Consider the following 24,678-nt stretch of genomic DNA (forward strand, 5'->3'; position numbering starts at 1 on the left):
TTTTTCTGGGGTCTAAATTATACGCAGTATAAAACAAATTGCAGAGGATTTCATTATTGAAAACTGTAATTTAATATTTTAATAAGATATTATCTGTTAAGAATGCAAAATATTTAGCATTTAACCAAAACAACAATATTAGTAAATCAATATTATAACTCATCTACTGATATAACAAATGTTATTTTTTACAATGGGATATTAAGTTGACATTAATTTTGTTAACATAGTGTAAAGAGTAACCTACGAATGATGATATATTTTATTATTTATTATTTATTATATTTATATTAAATAGGATTATGGTCGACAACACAAGACTATACGCATTGAAATATTTTCTATTTTTGACATGTGACAATTACTAGATGTGTAAATTACAATAATCGTTTTGGAATGATGATGGAAAGTGATAAGAAATAGCAGATATTCTACCTTTCCTGGGCATCTCATCTTTAATGTTTTCTCTAGCATTCGTTACTGACTACATATAGAAATAACATTGCAGTTGCTTTTTTCTTTTTTCTTTTTCCATTTAAAGTTTAATATTTTTTTTTAAAAGAAAAGAGAAGCCTTTATTGTTTATATATCACAATCACATCTCACGAGACTGCTTCCACAAAAATAAGTTGCTTCCAATTGCTACTTCATACTTGGTACAGAAGCTTTGGCAGATCATGCAGAAAACTGGAGGAAACCAATAGCCTAGTGACAGAATGACCCCAGTAATGCACATTGCTATTATTAAGTAATTTAATAGATGTCAATTCTTTCAATACCCCATATCCACGCTTAAAATAAAATAAACATTAAAAACAAGATTGCCAAGTAAATTTTGTCACGAAAACGTTAATTCGCCTAGAACTTGAGGAGTAAAAGAAAATAACGAATATTTAATACACACACTCCACAATCATTATCTCAATTTTCCTTGAGAGGGTTTTTTTTCTTGTGTGTGATTACTAGGAACTAAGTCCCACAACAAAAACTCAAAAAAACATCCCTCTGACGGCTGGCTGCAGAAGCACATGTTGTAAGCAATGGACGAGTACGAGTAGCAGCAGAATAGCCGGTTGCATATAAGATGGCCGACTTCGTGTTCATCTAAAGTGCGACCATTGAGTTGGCTTTATGCTAAATATGCAAAAGAGCAACAGCGTCTGTTCTTAAGGACCTGCTTAAATATTAATGCCGGACAAAAGAGAAGGAGCCACTACTATCAGCAGCATCCACAAAATCATATCAGCAACCTACCAGGTGTAGGTAGGGTGAGCATTCCATCATCCTATCCCAGCACGGCTGAAGGAATATCTAAAAAATCCTAAAGTCCTGGTAGCTCCAGAGAAAGGAAGGCCTTTGATCTTATACATAGTAGTTATGGTAGCTATTAATGAAGAGACATTCAACCTGGATGATCTTGTTGAGGCCAGAGTTCATATTGAAATCCCAGTGGGAAAAGGCATTCAAACATCCCCCGTATTGATAAAGTGGGTAATCTTCAAAGGCTAGTTTATTTTTGACTCATTACGGTCTTGATAGGGACGAGAGTAGGACAATGAATAAGCGAGATGTGGGCGCTGCTTCAGTAGAGGCCCCGAGTGCCTCCGATTCAAATCTACACACGAGTGGATCGTCGACAGCGCCTCGCCTTCTCGGACTAAGACTAAGACTGTCTGTATCTTGCTGCACGTGCACCAAGTTTATCCATCTCAGCCCAATTCAAATTTCAAAAGAATAGTAGGGAGACATCTTTTGATCATGAGCATGTGCCTTTGACGAGGGCCCATGTAAGAGAGGATTGAAAAGGGCCTCTCACAAAAACCCAGTGACTTGTCTTGGTCGGAGTGTTAATAGGGCAAATTTGGTGACTAGGACCCACACTGTGTTTGCTAACCAACCTCTTGGGCCATAAGCCCATGGGCCTGCTCGGGTTGGCCTGTTTCAACCTAAACTTAGGGCCACGTCTCCCTCTTCTAGTAGGTGCAAGTAGTAAAAGAAATATCATTTCATTAATATCATTCCAATCAGTAAAGGAATAGTTCTACTCTTAGCTAGGTATGACTTTTTCGAGCAATCAATCTGCTTATCGCTTCAAAATAAGTCACTTCTTGCTAAAAGTAGAACTCTTCTTAGGGTGGACTACATGAGTCTTATGAAATAGAGTCGAGGTGGGAGCAAAGGCTTTCTAGGAGATAAGTCAACAAATGTTCCCCTGGGGCAGACATAAGAATTTCTAATTCCTTTTACCACCATCATTTTCTGATTCACCTGCTCAAACGAGAGTTTAAGTTCCGGAACTAGTGCCTGCCCACTGTTTTACTGAAAGTTTGGTCTAAAAGTCTCAATCTTTCTTAAGTTAAGAAGCCAGAGCAAGTGCATGTAGCGACGGGATGTAGATGTTGATTTTGGAAGTCGAGAACTTTTTTAGTTAGAATGCCATCGACACAGTTGATGCTTCCACTTTTCTTTGGTCCCAACATGACCCCGACCAAGCGTAACGACCGCAAAAGGTACGACCGAAGAATTCATCTCCAAGCCAACAGCATGTCGGACAGGTCTTGAGGAGGATATAGCTAAGTGACTCTCAGACTAGTTCTCCCTTTGGAACTTTATGGCTAATGACCTGTCGAGGATTCTTCAGTCAAGCGCATCCGAGCAACTTTAAAGTCGAGCTCCAAAATTCAAACGAGAATGAGGGTGTGGGATTAAAGTAAGACATGGATCGTGTGTTATAATACGTAACCAGGCTAAGGGACGCTATCGGGATATAAGAGACTTTGCTTCATTTCATTTCCAATGGCAAAGATTTGTCTCTTTCCCACTCCTTCAATCACTATATCTAACCTTCCTCCCAAAATAACCCTAATATTAAAACTGTTCAAACGTGGGCAGTTTTGGACCTACGCAACGCTCAAAGCAATCAAAATCTTTATTGGTCGTCTCCGTGTTAATTGGTGGGTGTCGAATCCAACAAAAATAAGTTCCTACTCCTCAAATAAAAACAACTTGTAAATAGTGACAAGTAGGGTCGAATCCATAGAGATTGGTAATATTTATTTCTTTAACAAAATTCAAATAAAATTAGGGGGGTTTTAAATTTGGAATCAAAACAAATTAAACTAGAAATCAATTAGAAATAATAATAAAATTTGAGAAGATAAATCAATATGAGAAAACTCCAACCCAAGGTATAATCTCAGTTTTAATTCATTGAATTGATCATTGATGCAAATATAATTTCTAAATCCATTAATAAATTAGTTATAGTTGTTGAGAAGCTCTAACAACCTAATTTCTTCTTAATTTTTCGTTAATCAATAGAAGCCATTTGATTAATTCTCTTATTGAATAAACAACCCTAGAAAAGCTTCCAAGGTTTAATTTACCAATAGCAATGCAATTTAGAGAAACTCAACCCTAGCCAACAAATACATAAGATGAATTCGTTTAGACTAGATCTTGTATCCACATAACATGGGTATGTTATTCTACAACTAATCATTAGAATAATTAAACAATTATGGATTTAATATTCTAATTTGGCATAGACTATCTTGATAATTGAGTAATAGGCCTTCTCACACAATCAACAAAAATAGAATTCCTAATAGACATAGAAGATACATGAATATTAATAGATTTGAGAAAATAATGAAGAACAATTAAATCTCACAACCCATATGAATTCAAACCTTAATTAACCTTGAGTTGGAAAGAAAAGAGTTCAACCACACATAATTGTTGTAGAGAAAATAAAGCAAAGAAGGAAAACAATGGATGATAGGAAGAAAACTAGTTTGCAGCCCCCTTTTCTCCAAACCTAAAAAAAACTCCCTTTGTCTCTTTTCATTTTTTTCTTTTCATAGGAAAACTTGGTCCCTAAGAATTCCTAAAATAACCTTAAGTTGTGAGGGGTTTTTAGTAAATAAACATTCCCAAAAATAATTTAAAAAGTCACGTGGCAAATAGTATCACTTTAAGCTTCTTTTCACAAATTCGGATTTCTGGAATATGTCGTGGGCACGCTCTAACTGAAGTGATCTTCTGCCATCTTTTCTCCATTTTATCCAAAATTCTCCAAAGCATCAATCTCTATGAAAACTCATCAAATATTATCCTTTCAGCTTCATGTTGCATCAAAGCATTCCTTTTAACATGAAAATCAATAATCACATTTAAAATCCATACTTAAGCATAAATACTTCAATAATATCCAAGAAAATATGATAATTAGTATGCATAAAATCCACACTATCAAAATACCCTACACTTGAACAATACTTGTCCTCAAGTATTCATTAAAATCATCAAGCATACTCAGTTTTCTCTCAACTCCTCTCATGACATATTCATTCATGATATAAATTATCACGTCTCACTTTTTCGAATCAAAATATAGCAAGAGATAAATGCAATCCACAAATGAGTCTTTTCAAGTAAACACAAATGAGTATCAATTTTCTTAATAAGTTCAAAATCAAAGTGCAATAAAACTTTAACACCCTCCCAAGGATTTCTCTCAATGCACTCAAGGTGTTTTAGGATAATTATAAACTCTCAAGTCAATGCGTAGAAAGAATTTTACCATAAGCTTGCTTATATATCAAATCTCCACCACTAAACAATGAATCAAATGCAAAAATCAAAGAGTCTTAATAAGATTGTAATGAGGCTTAGGTAATGAGTAGGAAATAAGAGAATTTGGCTATGAATAAGTTGAAGAATTTTTTACAAAAACATATATACATGAAACTTAACCTTTAGGAATAATAATATTCAATTCAAGTTACATTCTGACACACAATATATTTCTCATGAACTCCTTTTTATTCCCTTTTTTTTCGCTTTTTCTTTTCGTTTTTTTTAAATTCCTACTTTCTTTCCTTTCTCGCTTTCTTTTTTTTTGAATTATCTTTGAAGAAGACTTTATTTAGTTTCTTCCAGAACTTAAGAAATAGCACAATATAATTGCAACTTGAAGTCCTAATAATCATCCAAAAATTTCATGCATATAAATTTACAAAATCCTTCAACTTAGGTTACAAAAGAGGTAAAATGAAAGAAAAGGCTATAATGGGTTAAATGAAAATTAATAAACAAAGAAAGGGTTTAAGGCTCAATATCGGTTCGCTAGGGGTAAAGTCAGGGTGGTTCTTTTTTTAGACGTTCAAATTGGTTATCCCTAATTTCCCTTATCATATTAATGCATTCAATCCATTAATGTGACCTTAATATGTATAACAAAGCAAGTTCTAGAAAAATCAATCTACACGTGACAATCACACAATCAAGAAAAATATCGAGCATATTGTGGCGAATGCTCTTAGGCTCAAAAGTTCACAAAAAGTGATTGTGTGTTAAGTTCTATGCACTTTTTCATTCAAATCAATTATAAAAATAATACTCACAATGCAACACATAAAAACTCAATCATTTATGCAAATCTCTTATTATATTTTAACTCAATCAAGCAATTCTCAGCAATTTAAATCATGGATTCATAAGTCACAATCATAGAACAATACCAAAAAAAATTAACATGCATGTACAGTGCCCCAAAACAGCCTATAAACACCCTACACTTATCTCATACATTGTCCCCAATGTATTTATATAATGCCTAACATATCAAATTGGAAATAAAATATAGGAATGGTGAAACTTCCCCGAGTATGTTAGGCATAGCAAAAATGTTTAGCAGTAAGGTGGATATGGTGGAGTAAAACCCATGTGCTTGAAGAAAGCCATCAAATTTAATTCCATTTCTATTTGTCATTGTTCAAGGCGTTGGAGTTGTTCAGTATATCGCCCTTAGGAGGATGATCCAGGAGGAGATGGTTCATTGTTGGAAATTAAATTCTCCTCCTCATTCTCGTCCTGACGGAGTTTTCGCTTTGAAATGTTCTTCGCGATAGGACCTGTAGACTGAAAACAAGGCACACATTCCTTCTTCCACACTAAACCCATACTCATTAAGCATTTTATATCCAAAGGGTGCATATCACAAGCAACATGCAATGCATTATTATCAATATCGAGCAAATTTGTGTGTATAGCCAATTGAGTAATCAAAGAACCTAGAATCATAGGACGCTTCTTCACAATAACATTGTCAAATTGAGAAGCCAACCAATATCCAAGGTTCAATTTAATTCCATTTTGCATGCACCACAAGAAAAAGAACTCAGTTTTTGAAAGTATGCCAGAATTATCTTTTCTTCCTGAAAAAGTGAAAGCTAGAAACCTATGAATATATTTCAAGGCTTGGTCATGTAGATAACTAGCTTGTGATTTACTAGGGTTATATCTGACGCCTATAGACATTTGCTTATACAAAGGAACTGGTTCAAATGCAGGTGAAAAATCACAAACAGACTTCGCATATTCATCAGTTTTAGCATAATCATCTGTGATAAAACCAAAGGCAAGATTAAATTGTGTGATAGAGAGTTTGAACTCCCTACCCAACAACCTAAAATACACTACACCTGAAGTGTTCAAATTAATATCAACTTTTTTGTCAAACTCAAAAGTAGTGTAAAACTCACGCACAAGTTCAATATAACATGGATAATTAATTGAAAAGTATGTTTGCCATCCAATATTATCAATGTATTTATCCACATCTTCTTTAATATTCAATTTTTCTAAAGCCAAACAATCAATATATTTGCAAGGAATAATAGATGGCTGAGAGAAAAATTTATACCTTTCTTTGTGGACTTGCTTACTGAATATCAAATTTCCTTTCAATTCAGTTTCGGATGGGGGCAAAATATGCATCCCTTTCCCAATTCGTGCTCGTGAGCTTGAAGCATTTGGTTTGGCCTTGCGCGGTTGTTGTGGAGTTGCCTTTAGCTTTGGCTTGTGAACCGTCTTTTTCTTAACCATTGGACTAATTTTTTTATAAAGAAGGAGGACAAATGAGAAGAACAAGTGTCTTCTTTGAGTGTTGTAATTTGGTGAGGGCGTGCGGTGTCGGCGGCTATCTTGCGTAGCGGGCTGGGCGGTTGATCGGCGTTACGATCACGAGGCCGCAGTCTTGCCAGCTCGTCAAGTTGTCGCGGTCGCTGAGGCATGCGTTGACGAAATTTTTTGGTCGGGCCGGTGCGGAAGGCTTCGGGTTACTGGCTTTGCGAGTGGCGTGCATAAAATATTAGGGTAAAAGAAATTTTGATGAAAAAAATAAAAATTGGTGAATAATTTTTTTTTTATGAATTCTTTAGAATTTGGAGCAGAAGATCTTCTCTGTTAGAGCGTGGGCACACTCTGTTATCTTTATGTTAACTCAAAATGTAGTGCTGCCTCTAAACATAGTTCTTCTCTACCTTGCTAACTCATAAAAATAAAATTAGTAAGGAAGCACGAAAATTAACTATAAAACTGCAAAAGGACAAGAAAGTAAAACAAACTAAAAAGTAAATTTGGGTTGCCTCCTAAAAAGCGCCTTTATTTAATGTCTCTGGCTAGACATGGCTGCACGCTATGTATAACTTGGACACTCCAAGTTAATTTCTGCAATATTATCAAGTTGAAATCCCTCATAGAAAGGTTTTAGACGTTGACCATTAACTTTAAATATTTTTCCAGTATCTTGGCTTTGAATTTCTACTGCACCATGAGAAAAAATATTAGTGACAGTAAAAGGACCACTCCATCTAGAATGCAACTTACTTGAAAATATTTGAGTTTAGAATTGTAGAGAAGAACTTTTTGTCCGATACAAAAGCTCTTTCTAGAAATCAAATTATCATGAAATTTCTTTGTCTTTTCTTTGTAAATTCGTGCATTCTCATATGCATCTAGACGAATTTCTTCTAGCTCTTGTAGTTGCAATCTTCTTTGTGAACCAGCTTCATCCATCTCCATATTGCATTGCTTGACAGCCCAATATGCTTTATGTTCCAATTCAACTGGGAGGTGACATGGCTTCCCAAAGATTAGACGATAAGGGGACATACCTATAGGGGTTTTATAAGCCGTTCTATATGACCATAGCGCATCTTCAAGTCTTGCACTCCAATCTTTCCTATTAGGATTGACAACTTTTTCAAGGATCGATTTGATTTCTCTATTGGAGACTTCTGCTTGCCCACTTGTTTACGGGTGATAGGCTGTAGAAGTATGGTGTGTGACATTGTACTTTTTCAATAAGGCTTCAACCACTCTATTGCAAAAATGAGTGCCACGGTCACTAATCAAAGCTCTCGGTGTGCCAAATGTTGAGAAAATCTGAGACTTAAGAAAATCTACAACAACTTTAGAATCATTAGTCCGGTAGCTTTTGCCTACCCACCTTTGAAACATAATCCAAAGCAGAAGTATGTAATATTGCCATTAGAAGGAGGAAAAGGGCCCATGAAATCTATGTCCCAAACATCAAATATTTCACAAATAAGAATGGAGGTAAGGGGCATTTGGTCTCTATGTCCTAAGTTTCCTATCTTTTGACAAATTTCGCATGCTTTACAAAACATGTATGAATCACGAAATAAATTGGGCCAAAATAATCCACATTCTAACACCTTACGAGCCGTTCTTTTGGGGCCAAAGTGCCCCTCCACATGCATATGAATGATAAAATGTTAGAATGGATGCAACTTCATGTTGTGACACACATCTTCTAATAATTTGATCAGAGCAAAATTTCCACAAGTAAGGAACATCCCATATATAATATTTGGCATCACTCTTAATTCGATCCTTCTGAGCCCTAGATAAATCATTTGGTAGCGTTCTAGTAACTAAGTAGTTAACTAAATCAAAAAAACCAAGGAATAGAATTAGGAATAGAAAAGAGGTGCTCATCTGGAAATTCATCCTTCAAGGGTGATGGCTCTTCATTTGTGATTAAGCGACTAAGGTGATCCGCGACCAAATTCTCTGTTCCTTTCTTGTCTTTTATTGTCAAGTTGAACTCTTGTAGTAAGAGTATCCAACGAATAAGCCTTGGCTTTGCGTCCTTCTTGGAAAGCAAATACTTGAGAGCTACATGATCAGAGTAAACAACCACGTTAGTTCCAAGTAAATATGAGCGAAATTTCTCTAAAGCAAAAATAATGGCTAAAAGTTCTTTTTCCGTTGTTGTGTAGTTGCATTGTGCATTGTCTAGTGATCTTGAGGCGTAGTAAATGACATGTGGAGCTTTTCCTACTCTTTGCCCAAGGGCCACCACGATATGGTGCAATTTACTCGCATCATGATCTCAAAGCGGAAGGGTCCAATCTAGTGGTTGAATAATTGGTCAAGTTGGCGCATCTTTCAATTTATCAAATGCCTCCTTGCATGACTCATCGAGTACAAACTCAACATCCTTTTGTAGTAAGCGACATAATGGTTGAGCTACTTTCGAAAAATCCTTGATAAAACGTCGATAGAATCCTGCATGACCAAGAAAAGAACGAACTTCCCGCATACTAGCGAGGCAAGGCAGGGATTTAATCACATCTATCTTAGATTTATCAACTTCAATTCCTCTAGATGACACAACATGACCTAGAATAAGACCTTGGTCAACCATGAAGTGACACTTTTCATAATTTAAAATTAGGTTTGTTTCTATGCACCGCTTAAGAATTTTAGTAAGGTTAGCCAAACATTCATTAAAAGAATTTCCATAGACCGTAAAATCATCCATAAAAACTTCTATGATGTTCTCTACATAATCTGAAAATATACTAACCATACACCTTTGGAAGGTTGCGGGTGCATTACAAACACCAAACGGCATTCGTCGATATACAAAGGTCCCAAATGGACAAGTGAAGGTTGTCTTTTCTTGGTCTTCGGGTGCCACTGGAACTTGGTGAAAACCTGATTGACTATCAAGACAACAAAAGTGAGAACGACCGGCTAAACGCTCAAGCATTTGATCAATAAATGGGAGAGGAAAATGATCTTTCCGGGTTGAAGTATTCAATTTTCTATAATCTATACAAAACTTCACCATTTTAATCACGTTGGAACCGACTCAACATCTGAATTCTCTCAATCTCAAGTTATACCTGCTTCTTTGGGACAACTTGAATTGGACTTACCCATTTACTATCGGAAATTGGGTAGATCATACCTGCATCAAGAAGTTTCATAATTTCTTTCTTTACTTCCATCATAGGAGGTTTAGTCGGCGTTGGGAGCCTTCTACTAGATGGCTTGCTCTCCTCACAAGTATTCTATGCATGCTGAGAGGCTCGATCCTTTGAAATCGCTATAGTCCACCCAATTGCTTTGTACTCTCTAAGTACCCGAATCAACACCTCTTCTTTCAAAGTAGTAAGTTTATTAGATATGATAAACGGCAAGGATTCATTTTCTCCTAAAAACACATACTTTAGATGCTAGATAGAGCTTTCAATTCTAACTTTGGTGCATGTATGATAGAAGGAATAAGCTTTTTATGAGAATAAGATAAATCAATATAAGCAACATTATTTCTCACAAGCTTGAGTGCATCCAATGCAAAAATGGTGTCTTGTAGAGGCGAATCTATCACATAAAGTGCTTCAAGGCATAGAAGTTCTTTTAGATTGAGGTTGTTGATGAGTGCAACTTGCAACTTGTCTTCATGTTCCAACTCAAAAGTTTCCTACGCTAGAGTGTCAATCGCATCTAAAACAAAAACTGAGGATACATCACTAGGATATCTCATGGCATCATAGATATTAAATTTTATGATCTCATTATCAAATTCCATGCTAAGTGTGCCATCATGTACATCAATTTTTATTTTTGAAGTTTTAAGAAATGGTCTTCCTAACAAAATTGACGTTGAGTTAGGAGAATTATCTTCTTCCATGTCAAGTACATAAAAGTCTGCAGGAAATACCAATTCATTCACTTGCACTAAAACATCCTCTAAGACACCCTCAGGATACACAACCGATCTATCTGCAAGTTGTATAACAATACCCATTTCTTTTAATTTACCACATTTAAAGATGCATAAATTGAAAGAGGCATGACATTTATTGAGGCTCCTAAATCACACATCGCCCTCTTAATTTTAACACCGCCTATCTTACAAGGGATAGTAAACGTACCTGGATCCTTGCACTTGGGAGGTAGCTTTCTTTGAAGAATAGCCGAAACATTCTCACCCACACTTATCTTTTCCATACCTTCTAACTTTTTCTTATTGGTGCACAACTCTTTTAGAAATTTAGTATAACGAGGTACTTGCTTAATTGCATCGAGTAAAGGAATATTTACCTCAATTTTGCGAAATGTCTCAAATATCTCTTTTTTTCTCTTCTTGTTTCTTAGATTTGGCAAATCTTTCAGGAAAAGGGGGTTTTGTTACCAATACCTTTTGTTTCTCGTTGTTAGGTACTTGAGATTGATCGGTTTCTTGCGATGAAGTCGCCACTTCTTTCTCAACCTCTTCTTCTAAGGCTTGTCCATGCCTTTTTGCATCATCAAATTCTTTCAATTCTTTTCCGCTTCTCAAGGTTATTGCACTAGCATTGTGCCTTGGATTGACAATTGTTTGTGATGGCAATTTACCTTGAGATTCTAATTTGCTCAATGAAGATGCCAATTGCCCTACTTGAGCCTCTAAATTTTGAATGCTTGCTCGTTTCCTTGAAAACACTTGTATTATTAGCAAGCTCTTTAACAATATCTTCAAGAGACATACCTTGCTTTACGGGAGGTGATTGTTGGAAATTTCCCGATCTTTGTTGGAAATTTTGATGAGGGCTTTGGAAATTTTGATTTCTTGATCCATAGCTAAGGTTAGGATGATCTATATATCCTGGATTGTACGTGTTTGAATAGGGATCATACTTCCTATTTGGAAATCCTCCACATGTCGGTTGGATGACTTGGGTCGGTACAAATTCCGCAAACTCTGGCTTTTGGTGCATTTCCTAAGGCCAATTGTTGAACAAGAGAGGTTAGTTTAGACAATTGAGTTTCTCGATAAATTCTACTACCTCATTCACTCTTCGTGTGAGTCTTAGACAGGCCAAATTATAGACCATGATGGAGATCAAGTCCCTAGCGGCTTGAGGAGTTTTATTCACTATAGCGCCTCCACTAGCGGCATCCATCATTTTTCTCTCCATGGGTAACAATCCCTCATAAAAGTATTGGATGAGAAGTTGTTCGGTAATTCCATGTTGAGGGCAACTCACGCACAATTTTTTAAACCGTTCCCAATATTCATGGAGAGTGTCCACATTGTTTTGCTTGATTCCACATATTTCCTTCCTTATACTTGCGGCTTTTAAGGCGGGAAAGAACTTGTCAAGGAATGCTCTTGCCATATCCGTCCATGTGGTGATAGAACCAGATGGCAAATAGAATAACCAATCCTTAGCTCTATCGGTTAATGAAAATGGAAATGCACGCATTTTGATTTGTTCTTCGGATACCCCTTGTGGTCTCATGCTCGGACACACCACATGAAATTCTTTTAAGTGCTTATGAGGATCTTCATTCTCAAGACCGCGAAAAGTGGGTGATAAATGTATCAAACCTGATTTCAGCTCAAAGGCTACTTCCAAATCGGGATATTGAATGCAAAGCGATTGTTGGTCTACATTTGGTGCCACCAATTCCCTTAGAGTTCTTCCTTGATTTTCCATGGTTTCTTCTAATTCAAAATCACTTAAAGAATCAACCAAGTCAAAATCTGTTTCCAATTCTGGAGGTGCAGAAGGTGAAGAAGATTTGGAATTCTTACGACGTTCTTTAGTCTCCTTTCTTATTCTTTTTGCGATTTTCTCAATCTCAGGATCAAATTCAAATTTTTCTGTATGAGAAGAACGAGGCATAAAAGAAATAAATCAAATTAAGTAACACCAATCCCCGGCAACGACGCCAAAATTTGGTGGGTGTCTAATCCAACAAAAATAAGTTCCTACTCCTCAAATAAAACCAACTTGTAAATAGTGACAAGTAGGGTCGAATCCACAGAGATTGGTAAGATTTATTTCTTTAACAAAATTCAAATAAAATTAGGGGGGTTTTAAATTTGGAATCAAAACAAATTAAACTAGAAATCAATTAGAAATAATAATAAAATTTGAGAAGATAAATCAATATGAGAAAACTCCAACCCAAGGTATAATCTCAGTTTTAATTCATTGAATTGATCATTGATGCAAATATAATTTCCAAATCCATTAATAAATTGGTTATAGTTGTTGAGAAGCTCTAACAACCTAATTTCTCCTTAATTTTTCATTAATCAATAGAAGTCATTTGATTAATTCTCTTATTGAATAAACAACCCTAGAAAAGCTTCCAAGATTTAATTTACCAATAGCAATGCAATTTAGAGAAACCCAACCCTAGCCAACAAATACATAAGATGAATTCATTTAGACTAGATCTTGTATCCACATAACATGGGTATGTTATTCTACCACTAATCATTAGAATAATTAAACAATTACGGATTTAATATTCTAATTTGGCATAGACTATCTTGATAATTGAGTAATAGGCCTTCTCACACAATCAACAAAAATAGAATTTCTAATAGACATAGAAGATACATGAATATTAATAGATTTGAGAAAATAATGAAGAACAATTAAATTTCACAACCCATATGAATTCAAACCTTAATTAACCTTGAGTTGGAAAGAAAAGAGTTCAGCCACACATAATTGTTGTAGAGAAAATAAAGCAAAGAAGGAAAACAATGGATGATATGAAGAAAACTAGTTTGCAACCCCCTTTTCTCCAAACCTAAAAAAAAAACTCCCTTTGTCTCTTTTCATCTTTTTCTTTTTATAGGAAAACTTGGTCCCTAAGAATTCCTAAAATAACCTTAAGTTGTGAGGGGTTTTTAGTAAATAAACATTCCCAAAAATAAATTAAAAAGTCACATGGCAAATAGTATCACTTTAAGCTTCTTTTCACAAATTCGGATTTCTGGAATATGCCGTGGGCACGCTCTAACTGAAGTGATCTTCTGCCATCTTTTCTCCATTTTATCCAAAATTCTCCAAAGCATCAATCTCTATGAAAACTCATCAAATATCATCCTTTCAGCTTCATGTTGCATCAAAGCATTCCTTCTAACATGAAAATCAATAATCACATTTAAAATCCATAATTAAGCATAAATACTTCAATAATATCCAAGAAAATATAATAATTAGTATGCATAAAATGCACACTATCATTAGTCGAGTCAAGGGCAAAACGTACCCTTTCCCTCCATAGCACCGCTAACGAAAAGAAGGCTTCCTGTGCATGGTTTAATCTCAACATTGATCCATAAGCAGCAAGCTCATAAGTTAGAGCTACGAAAGCTGACTTAATCGGGTTCGAATGAGACTTAGGCATCCTTAGGGATCCTTACATTAGGCACTACCTTCCAGGTTGGCTCCTAAGATATTTCTTGAATGATAGGAATCTAGGAGAAAAAAAGGTCATCTTCCTCGCCTGATTCATCACTGTTGGAGCTCTATTAGTAAATTAGGACTGCTGCAAAATTTACTGGTACTGCTAGAGAAAGGAAATCATCCAGTTCAACTTCAGGGTCTCAGACTTCTGTAATGGACGACTCATAAGCTTCAGATTCTGACCCATCTCTCGTTCCATAATCTAGGATGTACCCCAAGACGTACGTCTGAAAGCTGAGAGCCTCACCTTCTTCTAATGTCTGCTTTTGTGCCTTCGTCAAGCCCCTTCTCCTTAATCCCCTTCCCATTTTTTAGTCCGATAGGATTTTCCTAGTCATAGACCATTTTTGGCATTATCTTATTAGCACATTTTTGGCATTATCTTCTTAGCAATAAGGCCATACTTGGAAAAGTCTTGCCTTTTTTCTTTCTGTAGCAATAGGCTCCACCTTCAAAGCATATGTTTAAGTTGCCATGTTTTACATAACGGGCCCCCTAACCCCAGTCATTGGTACCATAAAGATAGCCCCTCTAGGTTTCTCAACTGACAAGTGGCACATCAAAGGTGATAGTGGAAGACCTACGCCTACGCGCCTGTTTACCCTATTTTGCCTCTTCTTCACTATCAGATGTGTCACTAATAGTGACCACATTAGATGAGCTTTTCCTATTTTAAGCTGCCGGAATGACCGGGGCTAGATTTCGGCGATACGAGAAATTTGGTAGGTATTTTCATTTTTATTGTGGAAGGAATAAAAACCTTGGGCTTCTCAGGTCCTTTATCACGACCTAATGCCGAGACCACCTCTTCTTCTGAACTAGAGTCGTCACCCAAGGCCGAGTCATAAAGCTTGGAATCTGCATAATAAGCTTTGACCTCGACTTCCGATCTGCTAAGATTGTTTTATTTGTACTTTTTTGTCCTCGTCAACATATTTTAAGCATTGATAGAGGGTACATTGAACAACAACGTTCCCGTGAATCCAAGTCCTTCCCAACAGTAAATTGTAGGACGTATGATTATCAATCACATAACACGTGATTTCAGACTTCAAGTCTGCCAACTGACACTTAAGGCGAATCTTGCCAATTACCCTTAGGGAATCCTAATTTCTTTTTCATTCGATGGTCATCTTAGTGTAACTTAATTTACTGGCAGGGATTCCCTGGTGAGCTGGAGCACGAAGAGGCATTCTATTTATGGCAGACCCCGAGTCTATCTGGTTGCCATACATTCCTCATACTCTTTAGGCTTCTTCCTTTTAGCTTCAACCCGATTTACGTAAGTGTCTTATAGGCTTGCAAGAGAGCTTTGACTACTATCTTTCTGGTTTCAGGAGAAAGACGTAGGAGGCCGTACATTGAAATTCTGGCAGGAATAGTGGCCAACTAAATCACTAGATCATAGTCGAGCAATTCGTTCAAACTAGGTGGATTGCTCCCTTTAGCGAGCTCTTTTCTTTGTAAGGGCCTTAGAGGTTCTACCAATCTCCTTAACACTTTTATGCAATCACGGTGCTAATTTTTTTTTCAACCGGATAAGAAACTCAGTCCTCCTCATTAGTAGGATCCAACACAGAATCCCTGACTGCATTTTCAAAACTAGTTAGCCAAATAAATAGTCATTGTTTATAAATATAAACTAAACCAAATCAAAAATTAAACAAATAAATTAATTAAGTTTATAAGAAATAAAAACTCATCCAAACCCAATAAGAAGCCAAACTGATTCAGAAAAATAAATTTTGTACTATATATTGTAAAATATTATTCACTAATAAATAAAAACCTGATTAGCCCAAAATAGTTTTGATTTCTAAAAGAAGTTAATCCGATTTTATAAGAAACACAAACCAAACTTAACTAAATTATTACCCTACTACACATCCAGTAAAATAATTTTGTAACATTAGGTCTTGTCAAAAGATTTTGTACTTATCAGTAAGCATGAAACAAGGAGCCTGGGCTCTGCAACAAAATCGCGCAACGGTTAAAGGAGACATACACATGCCATAAAGTACTTGGCAATGCATCCTCAGCAGAGGCAAGAAAGGATTAGAGACCAAAATACAGATTTGCCTGTTACTTTAAATTCCCCCTTTTTCTTTTCCTTTTTTCTTTTTGGCAGAAGACCACAAAAAACATAATAAGTTATACAGCTTGGAGAGAACTTGATCACACCCAGTCCATCTGTACAGAGAGTTAACAGAATGCAAATCCAAATCTAATCCTAATTTTATATTTCGCCTGTTTCGCCAAATCTAGCAGCCTCCACAAATTTAAGAATTTTTCATTTACAGAATTTACAAGAGAAAGAGAGAGGCAAAACCGTAACTTCATCTGCCACTCTCTTATTCACACCATCAATGCACTTGCGTCGCCAAAACAAAACATCTTCAATGAACTAACATCAAATTTTCAAAAACAATTTGATCGCAGGGACCCATGAAGCCCACCAATTTAACTCTTCGCTTTCAGTACAGGAACGGTTAAAATCAACCTGCCAAACAAGTTTAGCATTCACATTAATGTATTTTGAAAACCAATATTTTCAATCTGTCAGGAATAGTTACAGGCATTTGCAGAGTTTTTTACCTTCTTCAGAGAAGGCAAACATGCCACCAAGAAATTCATCATTCTCCCCATCCTCTTCGGGCTTTTCCTTTTCACAGTGGCTACTGCTGCTGTCGACATCATCAGTTACAACCTCAGTTGACGTGCAGCATCTATCAAGGTCCAATGCTTTATAGTGCCCCTCCTGAAAAGACAGCTCAAAGCCTACAGGATTCTCTGCTACTGGAAGAGCAGGCACTCCCATGAGGATATTTATCTGTGAATCATAATTGTCAGCCGGTGATGCCGAAACATCACCGGTCCTTTTGATGTTCAAAGTTGGAGCTTCACCAGCAAATATTCTTCCTGCAGGAGGCAAGTAATTTGGTGATGAGGGCAGACCATTTTCAATACAATTATCAACACTAGCATCTCCATTCTTTGGGTGCTCAGATGGAAGAGATGCAATGGTTAACGAATTCTGATTTATTGTGCCAGACTGCAGACCGGGACCCCCTCTTGTTTCCTGGTAGTAATCATTTAGAGTCTGGCAAATGGGGATGTAAGATTTTTCACAATTTATTTGATCCAAATCTAGCAGATTTTCAATTCTTCTCGACGAACCTGATGAAAATAATCGCAGTTATAGATTTCCATTAATACCAAGACCGAAGAGAAGAAACAAGAGGAAAAATGTAATCTAAGAACAACAGCAGTTGGCAAAGTCCAAATGTTACTTGAGTAACTACAGAATGGGGTGGAGAGTTCATAATTCTGACATCTTACCACATTCTGAACTTCCAGTTGAGCTGAGTGATGCTGGTTTTGAGTGACAAATAATAGTCTCCTGAGTGCTCTTGCCTTCAGCCTGATGAGCTTCTGAAGAAGGTGAGTGGATATATCTTGCCACAGCAATGCCTCTAAGGTTAAGAAAAAAGCAAGCAGTCGAAAATTTAAAAATTAAGCACAACATGCTCAAAGGAAGGAGAATGAAGGCACAATTAACCGACCAGGGCCTCTAAATAAAACAGCCAAAACCAAGCACACACGCACATACAGCACATCCTCATCAGGAATCTGAATAAAAAACAATTCCGCATTTTACGGTTACAAGAGAGGAAAAAAGTATTAGATCCGCCAAAATTTAGTTATAAGTATATGATAATTCTGCACTTGAGAAGGAGAAAGAACACTGCAGCAAATCGTCATGAAGTAGTCTGCAGGATTAGAGATGAAAAAGTTGCAAATTCCATTTCATTATATAGACCTCAGACAGCAACCTTCAGGTCTCTCCTTGCCCAAAAAGGAGCAACACTAAAAAGCTGCAAAGCCAAAGCTCAAGCATAATGAAACCACCCCCTCAACCACTAATCTAATATGGAAAGTAATACATAATAGACACATAAATGTCACTCCAAGTTGACCACATAACCTGCCATCATCTTATTGCCAGCTGACCGACATTTTGCAAGATAACATAAAGAAACACAGTAAGTTGGGTCTTCTTACACTTTATTCTACTTTGCCTTTTTAACCCATGAGATAGAGAATACTTCAATAAGCCAGATCATCAACTAACTTCACTTTGCGAAAGCCAAAATTACCCTAGTATCTACCATAAGCACTTGTGAGGATAATTACTTATTGTCTTAACCATACAAATAGAAAAAATCACCACGTAATTACAGATAAAAATAGTTATAACCTGTCATTCCACCCTGATTTGAAGCTGTGAAAATGATCAAAAACTGGCAATAATTCCTTTCGCTTTAACTCAACTTCTTGGATAGGAACCTTTTCAATTTCAAATTCTCCATCATTGTAATTAACTCTTGGAGAGTCCATCACATAAAAGCAAATCTAACAATGAAGAGAATAATCATAATCAAGATATAGCACCAATGTTATGGACATCATAATTCCAGTTCAAGATATACCTTAGATTTTTGCCATATTGGCAACCTCACAGAGCTTATTTGCACCTCTGCGTTAGACAGGTACCAGTGGGATTTCTCATGAGGTTTCATAGAATATGATATCGATGATTTCTTTTCATTCACATCACCATTAGTGTCCAGAAAAACCATCTCAAAGTTATTTTCACCACTTGGTTTTCTTGTAATTATTTCAACAGCATCTTGTCCATTGGTACTCCCAATAACAGATTCCTCTCTTTCGGACCAATCTGATCTTCTACATACATCCCACCATTGAACAGGTTCAACTTTCACTTTCATGTCATCTTCTTGTATATGCACAAATGAAGCTGGTTGGATTTTCGATCCACTTTCACCCAATTCCAGCCCAATAGATGGAAGAAGCTCATGCTGAACTACATGACCTGACGGAGTGTATACTAACAAATGCTCCAAGGGATTGGCCCTTGAGTTAACATGCTGAGCACTTTGACATATAGAATTATGGAAAACAGCAGCAACTGCACCCGATGGCACAAAAACCTTTCCTGCTGCAGAACCAGTGGCATTGCCAACTGTATTAAGCCATCCAAAACTACTGTACTTTATTCTGCTCACCACAGAAAGCGAGACAGGAGGTGGGGGGGGATAAGGTTGCTGATTAATCATCCAAGATGATGTGGACCACCAAGGTAGAGACAAAATGGGATATAGTGAGGGCTCTACACCCATAGAATTAAGAGACTGAAATCCAGAATCACCGCCAAAAGGAGATAAAACAAAGACATGGCATGTCCCTTTGGACGAAACAATTGCAATCCACTGGCTATAGTGGCTAAAGCATATATCCTGGATCATCTGTCCAAAACAAAAGTGCAACACACCCAAACCGCAAAGCATGAATACAAATACAAGGAAAAGGGAAAACAGTAAACAGCAAATGTATACTAACTGCTGAAGTCATTCCACGATGTAGCTTGTAAAGATGCACATGAGAAGAGCTCCAGTCATAGCTTTGAACACCCAATCCACCCCGTGAACAGGAAGGCATGATCCGAAAGATATTTATGTTATTCCCGTATATTGAAGCAGTAACCAGCAGCGTCCCACTTGGGTCAAAACATAGAGCAGAAATGGGACTGGTATGAGCTTTAAATTGTGATATAACAACTCGGGAGACAAAATCCTTGACAACAACCTGCAAAAAGCAAAGAAATGAACTGATACATTGTCCAAAACTTCTTCCTTATGCAGAAACTGTTATATCATCTAACATCACATGTTAGTTCTTTTGAATCTGAAGGTAGACTCTTTCACAGGCCAAATGAAACACTAAAATCATTAACTTAAACAAGAACATTACAGCAAACAATTCCAAGATATGGGTTCTGACTTCAAATTGTCCAGTTGGAGAGTGATGAAAACAGCATTCTGTGCAAAATGGCATAAAGGAAATGTAGAAGCTATTTCTAACTATTGTTAATAAAATTTCTGCTATTACATCAGACACATTCATCCAAGTCTGCCCCAACCAATAGGGCTCTGTGCTCCGAGCATTTTAATGGAGTTTAGAACTGTCAGCAAGATCATCTACAGTCTACATTATCACACAACAGCAATGATAGCAATGACTGCAACTATTACTAGCATATGCTTCCCCAAGCAAATGGGCCGGAAAAATTACTGAATTCACTCTTAAATGCTCAAGATATAGAACTAGAATAACATGTTCATGATATTGGATATGAAAGTTTCCATATGTTGTCTAAATTCAGTATGAAGACTTACCATCCCTGCAGTATCCATATCTGACCCTGCAAGCCTACCCACTTTCCAGCCAGAACTCGGTGACACTGGAGAATTGGACCCATCAGGAAGCAACTCCTGACAGTATTTAGAAAATGTTTTATATCCCATGTCCCCCAGGTTGATAATTCCAGCAGCCAACTGTTTACTAGATTCCATCGCATAACGTGCCACCAAGCTGGTGCCACCTGGTGACGTTGATGGACTAACACCAGGGGATGGAGTAAGACTCTGTGCACTAAGGCGGGTAGTGTTTGAAACCAGTGGATTATTTGATGCATAAGCTAACCACCTTGGACCAACAGCCATTGGACCATAACCTACATTGATCCCTCCTTGTCCAGCCAATTGGGGAACGGGATAGGTAAGAACACTAAATTTACTCTCAAGGGTGAGAGCATCAATACAATAAATCTGCCACCAAATCCCAAAAATACAAGAATTATGGAAATATTGAGAGTGCATAAATACCTCAACATATATGCTCAATATGCTTTACATAATAGAGAGAAAATGCATGGTAAGGAAAACCTAATAACCACCAATGATCCAACCAGATTGAAACAGCTTACTGGCTAAAATCATCCGCATAAAAGTCAACCTTTCACAAGAAACAAACAAAATAAAGGAGCGAAGAAAAAGTGAACATTTTTAGAGTAATAGATCTAGTTTGAGAAATCTTTAGGCATGTAAGTTAATGCTAAGACTTAAAGTTGATGATGTTTGTCTACATGAATACAATGGTCACTGGTGCTTTTTTAGTACAATTAGATAATTAGTAGCATTGTAAATGGCAATCCTTCTATTAGTTATTAAAAAGCAACGTATATTGCAAGGAAGCACTTACTTGAGTTGCAAGACCCACAGCAATAATCCGAGGACTACATCTAACCATACGCACAGCTGAACGAAATCTCAGAACATGCACATAACAGTGAGACCGAAGGGAGTAGAACCGAACAGATGTAGGAGAACTAATACAGTTTCTTGGCTGGGACTCCATATTACCCTCTCTTCCTACACCACCTAGATGACCAGGATTTTGACCCACATTTATACTGTTGGTATCATCTCCTGCAACAACCAATAGTAAAGGATGTGATGATCTAAATCTTTCATGGCCATCAGACTTTGAAGGGAAGGGCTGCATCTGTAAAAATGAAACTGGACCATCACGCTTTGAAACCAGTTCCCTATAATTAGAAGCATCCTCCACATCAAGGACTTGGAAGCCATTATGATAACCAAGTAACAGAACACGCTTGATAACAGACGGACTCAACTCCAACCTGTCAAAGCCAGCCCAGCTAACCTGGTCGCCGACAAACATTCAAAAGGAGCTCCAGGTAAACATGGTTATAGGAAACACAGGAAAAGAAAAGTAATGAAGCCAAAATCCATGTTGCTGAAATGAAGAGTCTTATGGTATTAAAACATTCGTTAATAAATTTTTAAGCCATATCATAAATGATGGTCTGTGTATTAATCAGACATAAAAAAGCTCTAAAGAAAAGGGGAAAACAGAATCCTCTTAAGATGATAGACAGTGGATGTCCACCAAGATCAAGAATAACATTATAGCTCGTGAAGTCATACTTTGACAATGCATGATTAAAGCTTAAGAATGTCATTCCTTCACTTGCATTCCAAACTGACTCAGCATATGAGCTTAAGTCATAAAACTATTCACTTCACTGAACAATTTTCCTGTACTCTAGGCAAGTTCTGAAAGAACATTGCTTCAAATCAATATTAAAAAAATGTAAAGAGACAATTGATGTCGCTGTGTTATTATAGTGGGAATACATCGAAAAGCTGGTCCAATCAGCATGGATGACAACGACCAGATTAAGTGAAGGTAGCATGTTCAGGGTACTGGAAAGTGGAGGTTGCACATTAGCAAAAGTAATGGTAACTAAAGTAGAACGAGACCAACAATGAGATGGGGTGTAAGGGCAGAAGAATAACACCTCAGTGTCATTAAAAAAAAAAAGTTTGGTTGGTCTTAAAATTACAAAATGGAGGAAAATGATGGCCAACCAACTTGGGCACCTAGATATAAACTTGTAGGGAAATTGCTTGTTGCTTATTCAAGAAAATAAAATTAATTGAATCATAAGTATGCTGCGTTGAGCAAATTTATTTTCAGAAAATCATGATATTTTCTATAAACGCAAAGCATGGCTATAACCCTCGCTTAAAATTACTAACAATGTTAGTCTAGGTAATGGCATACAGAGTGGTAATAGCTCACACACCACATCCACATGCGTCAAAACTGAATCAATATGGCTCAGAAAATGACTTATTTTCTATTGTCGGAATACATGTGTAAAATCACTGGCTTTAAAATGCTTTGGAGAATGTCACTTAATTTGTTTTTCCATAGAAAACACTAATACAACATTTTACACCTAAAAATTTTAGATTTTTAATTTTATAATTAAATATTAAGGAAAATTACATAAGAAATAGCAAGTTTAAAATTTATATCCGGTGACCGTGTCGGTCGGAGGTTGCCCGAGGGAGTTACCAGTAGTTGATATATACTTTTAGTTTTTTACGAGTAAAGTTAATAAAGTATGATAGAGGAAGTCATTTTCTTGAAGATGGTTCAGTTTCCTTTCAGAACAGGAAAACAATTTCCTGGAAAACATTTTTCGAGGAAACAAACGGAGCCTAAGATTCTCAAGCATCAGTCAAGTTAAGATTTTAGGAACAAAATATCTACTAAACAAAATTCAGAAGTAAAAATCGTAAATTTAAGGTGAAAAACCAGTGAAAGAAGAACCTGATCCTTATGATCTTCAGAAGAAGAAATAGAGGCGGCAACCGAAGCACCAGCAGAGCGAACAGTAGAAGCAACAGTGGTAGCATTGGTAGAAACAGTTTTGAGGCATGACGATATTATCCTCAGTGAATTAGGCAATATGCCATTATTTTTGCTCTTTCCTTTCTTCATCCTCCTAATAAACTATTCCTCTCTTCAACTTCAACTACAACAACTACTACTCCTCCACCATCATCATCGCCACCACCACCACCTTCTTCCTCCTCTGCCGCCGACGAGCATCGCCGATCGCCAGCAACGATCGGATATATCATCCGAGTCTCGGATCGCTATCAAACAAAAAAAGAAAAAGCGTTTTCTTGTTAAGTAATTTGTTTCGGTTTTGTTGTGTTTGACTTGAAGAGAGCTCTAAGCTCTTCTTCTTCTTCTTCTTCTTCTTCTTCTTTAAATTAGTTCTTCATAAAACATATCGGCCTGTAGTTTCTCTGTACGTTGCTTTTTCTGTCTCTCGCTTTCCGTCGCTTTCTCTTTGCCTTTTTTATCGCTTCTCTTTCTTTCCTTGCACTGTAACCTGTAAACGCAGTAGTTTTTGGAGAGTATAATATAAAGATTTACTGTAACTTTTTCTTTGAGATGATTTTTGATTTGATAATTACCAATCAGTTAAATTAAATATTATTTTTATTTTTAAAATGCCGCGGATTAAGGAAAATGAGGGGGCTAATTGTTTGTGGCGTGCGGATTACAGCAAGAGAGAAGGCATTTAAGGGAATATCTGATATCGTGATGCCGAAGCTAAGCGGTGAGCTAAGAGTGGTGTCAGTCAGAGTTTTATTTTATCGGTCGGTGACAGTGTGTACTGCTGCTACTGGTTAATTTTTGACATTAATTGCAATTGCAAGCTACAAGTGTTTTTAGTGGGCTTTGTATTTCGCGAAGGTTTATGTGGAGGAATGATGATTGTGCTGGTGGGACGATATGGGCCTTTGTTGGGCTGCCCTATTTACTTGACAAATCTTATATATTTTAGAGTTGTTTTGTTTTAGAACTCTTAGAGGTTTTACTTTTCCTCCTTTATCTAGTGACTTAAGGGTTTTTTTCTAATTAATTAATATGAAATAATGTAAGTTGTTTTTTTAAGGATATATTTGTATGAATTTTATTTTATTTTATTTTATGAGGAGAAGTGGGTTTTGAAATGTATGGATGAGCACATGTTGAAGTATGGATGAGCCTTAAGAGTATAATTGAG

The 24,678-nt window shown here is 36.6% G+C and overlaps 1 protein-coding gene, 1 non-coding gene and 1 pseudogene across 5 annotated transcripts; 1 reads left to right on the forward strand and 2 right to left on the reverse strand.

Moving 5' to 3' along the window:
• Positions 1-10,585: 10,585 nt before the first annotated feature.
• LOC107261693 lies at positions 10,586-15,595 on the reverse strand (annotated as a pseudogene).
• LOC112535692 lies at positions 12,112-12,218 on the forward strand. Its single transcript, XR_003079772.1, has one exon. It is a non-coding gene; the product is annotated as a small nucleolar RNA R71 (small nucleolar RNA).
• Positions 15,596-16,415: 820 nt separating the features above from the next.
• Positions 16,416-24,208, reverse strand: LOC8285835 (autophagy-related protein 18g). 4 transcript variants are annotated; one of them, XM_002524730.4, is made up of 9 exons: positions 23,427-24,182; positions 21,483-21,947; positions 20,618-21,049; positions 19,782-20,027; positions 18,851-19,687; positions 18,619-18,773; positions 17,700-17,833; positions 16,956-17,537; positions 16,416-16,860 (listed from the first exon to the last, which is right to left on the reverse strand). In XM_002524730.4, exons 1-9 carry the CDS (start codon positions 23,595-23,597, stop codon positions 16,856-16,858), a joined length of 3,027 nt encoding a protein of 1,008 aa, XP_002524776.3. In that variant the 5' UTR covers positions 23,598-24,182; the 3' UTR covers positions 16,416-16,855. The 4 variants fall into 4 exon arrangements, 3 of the variants coding, with proteins under 3 accessions (XP_002524776.3, XP_015578219.2, XP_015578218.2); XM_015722733.3 differs by having other exon boundaries at positions 21,483-21,709; positions 23,427-23,580; XR_001535610.3 differs by lacking the exon at positions 16,416-16,860 and adding an exon at positions 17,924-17,990 and having other exon boundaries at positions 17,460-17,537; positions 23,427-24,208.
• Positions 24,209-24,678: the final 470 nt, after the last annotated feature.

This window comes from Ricinus communis, chromosome 1 (genome assembly GCF_019578655.1).
Source record: "Ricinus communis isolate WT05 ecotype wild-type chromosome 1, ASM1957865v1, whole genome shotgun sequence".
NCBI classification, from domain to species: Eukaryota; Viridiplantae; Streptophyta; class Magnoliopsida; order Malpighiales; family Euphorbiaceae; genus Ricinus; species Ricinus communis.

Excerpts from the sequence above, each read along its gene's own strand:
- LOC8285835 (XM_002524730.4), bottom strand. The coding sequence starts at position 23,597 with ATGAAGAAAGGAAAGAGCAAAAATAATGGCATATTGCCTAATTCACTG. Across the intron at positions 21,948-23,426 it reads CTGAAGATCATAAGGATCAG|GTTAGCTGGGCTGGCTTTGA; the intron begins GTTCTTCTTTCA and ends GTCGGCGACCAG. Across the intron at positions 20,028-20,617 it reads ATATGGATACTGCAGGGATG|GTTGTTGTCAAGGATTTTGT; the intron begins GTAAGTCTTCAT and ends TGCTTTTTGCAG.